Raw genomic sequence first — 3,316 nt, forward strand, 5'->3', positions numbered from 1 at the left:
ATATAGGATAAGCAATGTGAAACAAGTAGTTTCCGGGATGTTATTTAGTAGGGGCAGGTAAAGAGGTGCTCCTGGAGAGGTTTGATACCATCCACCACATAGTGGAGAAAACAACTTAAGATGTAAAATTTCTCATAGAAGATTCCACAGGGATTTGTACTACTAGGAATCCTCTGACCACAATATCCTATCATGTTGCTGGGCCTATTTTCTTTCCAACTGTGGCACCATTCCCACTTCTGCCTTACCTATTGTTATTTTTTTATGTTCTTCTTGATATTCATCCCTCACCCCCTACTCCACATTCATTTTTCTTCTGTTCTATATTCTCATTCAAGACAATGCAAGGAAGACTTCTTTTATACCCAAAGCAGCCACCAAGTTGTTTTTCTAAATAAAAAGCCATTTTTTTCTCATATGAACAGCATTCCCTAGTATGCTGAAACCCAATACAATCTACATTTGTATTACAGATCAAATTTTCTTCATTCTCAAATGGAATATAAAAACATAAAATATTATTTTTTAAGAGGGTATTAAATCTTTTATTGATTACACATGATAATGGATGATACACAAGCTTCATTCCCATCTATAACTTTTATCTGGTACCATAATTCAATTTAGATATATTGCATAGGATGTGCCAACAATCATTAATAACCAAAAAAAAACCTCCATGACTTTGCATGGGTGACCCTTTTAATGGTGAACTCCAGGTCACAACACAGTAAATGTCAGTTCAACTACACCAAGGTTCTGAAGACAACAGCTTCTCCACCAAGCAGGTTGTAAATAAATTTCAAATGGAACCTGGCATCACCCTGAAGGAATTCTAACTTCACACTGTTGGGGTAGTTTACCAAAATGGCTTCAGAGTAGACTAACTTTACACAGCACATTAAAAAAAAAAAAAAAGACATTTATTCAGCGTCATGATCAGACTATTACATTTAGCAATCAACAGCATGGGTGCAAAAAAAAAAAAAATCTACATTAAAACCCTTTGTTGGAATGCTTTACACTTTCCACAGAACAGAAACTAAAATAACTTGTTATACAATTAGTCACAAGTACAGTCCTCGACTTTTTTGCCCATACACATGAGTATTGTCTAAAACATGTCTTCTTTGTAGCAGCTAGGCCCTGCCACCACTGTGCTTGGCTGAGTTCACAAATCTGTTGTAACCTGTAGCTTCCCTGTCACTTCTCTGGCTCTCCTCTCCTGCTAAGCTTTGTTTCCTGGCAGTAATTAAATCCTTCTGCCACTGCCATAGCTACTGCTGCTGCTGGAACCACCATAGCCACCTTGGTTTCATGGTTTGGCAAAGTATTGGCCTCCACCACCATAGGGGCCAGAACTTCTGCCTCCGAAGTTTCCTCCTTTCATGGGTCCAAAATTTGAAGATTGATTGTTGTAATTGCCAAAATCATTGTAGCTTCCGCCACCTCCAAAATTGCTTCCGTCATTACCAAATCCATTATATCCATCCCCACTGCCACCATATCCGCCACCACCATGGCTGCCACCAAAGCCACCTCGACCACTGAAGTTTCCTCCACGACCAAAGTTGTCATTCCCACCAAAACCACCTCCATGACTGCCACCAAAACTTCCAGAACCACTTCGACCTCTCTGGCTGGATGAAGCACTAGCCATCTCTTGCTTAGACAGGGCTTTTCTCACTTCACGGTTGTGCCCATTCACAGTGTGGTATTTCTGAATGACAATCTTGTCTACAGAGTCATGGTCATCAAAGGTTACAAAAGCAAAGCCTCTCTTTTTGCCACTGCCTCGGTCAGTCATGATTTCAATTACTTCAGTTTTTCCATACTGTTCAAAATTATCTCTCAGGTGATGTTCTTCAGTGTCTTCTTTAATGCCACCAACAAAAATCTTTTTCACAGTTAAGTGGGCCCCAGGTCTTTGAGAATCTTCTCTTGACACGGCCCTCTTTGGTTCCACAACGGAAGCGTCCACCTTGTGTGGCCTTGCACTCATGGCCGCATCCACCTCCTTCACCGTGACGTATGTGACAAACCCGAAGCCTCTGGAGCGCTTGGTGTTTGGATCCCTCATTGCCACACAGTCTGTGAGAGTTCCCCATTGCTCAGAATGGCTCCTCAGACTCTCCTCAGTTGTTTCAAAGCTCAATCCTCCGATGAAGAGCTTCCGCAGCTGTTCGGGCTCTTTGGGAGACTCTGATTTAGACATGATGGCAGTGGAGGCGGGGAAGTCTTCAACGATGCTTTCTCGGTGGCGTCCACAGGCAGAAAGCATAAAAACATAAAATATTAAAATAAATATGCCAATTGCTCCATTATGTCTGACACCAGTACTTAAATGCTGTTATTTTATTTTATTAATAATAATGTATTTAAACTACTCAAGTGCATTCAGATATAACACTTCACACATTGTACCTGGTCTATTTGATAAGAATAAGCCTTTCTAACAGCTGTCAACTCATGCAATTGCACGTACCTAACTACTTACTCCTATTTTGAATAATCATGTATTGTTACTTTAAATATAGTGTAAGTCATACAAAAGAAGGTGACTTGCAGGAAAATGTCATAGAACAGGTTTTTATTATTTGTTTAAGTAATTCTTTTAAATATGCAGTCACCTACTAATATATAGCGTTTATTCATATATTTCCTTTTCAAAATACTTCACCCATATGAGTTAATTTATTTCCATAAGCACTTCAGTGAAACAAATGAAAAATATCCTCTTTTCCAGAAGGGAGTATGAAACAGAGATAAACTGCCTAATATCATACAGAGGGAGAAGTAAGACTAAGACATAGCAAGACTTGCTGCTATATTCTACCCTTGCTTTTATAATATCTATATAGTTTTTCTTTTGAAGTAAAAGAGAAGTTGCATCTAGAGAATACAGTTTTTCTCTAAGACAGCAATGCTGGCTTCACTCTGTGGCCCTTACTTGAATCTTTTTGGTGGTATTGCTTATTTCTAACCTTCACTTTGCCTGTATTTTATTAATGTGAAAGAGAGTGACAGTTTTAGATTCTCATGCCAAGATATCTGTGCAGATAAGCACAAAATAGCAAAAGACAAATTTATTTATATCTTAAAGCTTCCAAAAGCATCATGGGGGACTCCCCGTGTATCAGAACTTCACCAAACCAGAGGAACCACAAACGAGGGGGGCCCTAACGGCCAGGCTTTCATAACTATCCTGCTGCAGAGTATATTTTTTTGTCACTGAAAATTCTCTCTTATTCAAGTTTAGATAATTTTCTAACTGTCAAAATGTAATTCTTATTGTGTAAGTGACTTAAGTGAGAGG

The 3,316-nt window shown here is 39.0% G+C and overlaps 1 protein-coding gene across 1 annotated transcript; it reads right to left on the minus strand.

The window, feature by feature from the left end:
* Positions 1 to 565: 565 nt before the first annotated feature.
* LOC110131520 (heterogeneous nuclear ribonucleoprotein A1-like) lies at positions 566 to 2,261 on the minus strand. Its single transcript, XM_020884224.2, has one exon. The coding sequence runs from the start codon at positions 2,213 to 2,215 to the stop codon at positions 1,316 to 1,318; it is 900 nt and encodes a 299-aa protein (XP_020739883.2). The 5' UTR covers positions 2,216 to 2,261; the 3' UTR covers positions 566 to 1,315.
* Positions 2,262 to 3,316: the final 1,055 nt, after the last annotated feature.

Source organism: Odocoileus virginianus, chromosome 21, assembly GCF_023699985.2.
Source record: "Odocoileus virginianus isolate 20LAN1187 ecotype Illinois chromosome 21, Ovbor_1.2, whole genome shotgun sequence".
In the NCBI taxonomy this organism is placed as follows: Eukaryota; Metazoa; Chordata; class Mammalia; order Artiodactyla; family Cervidae; genus Odocoileus; species Odocoileus virginianus.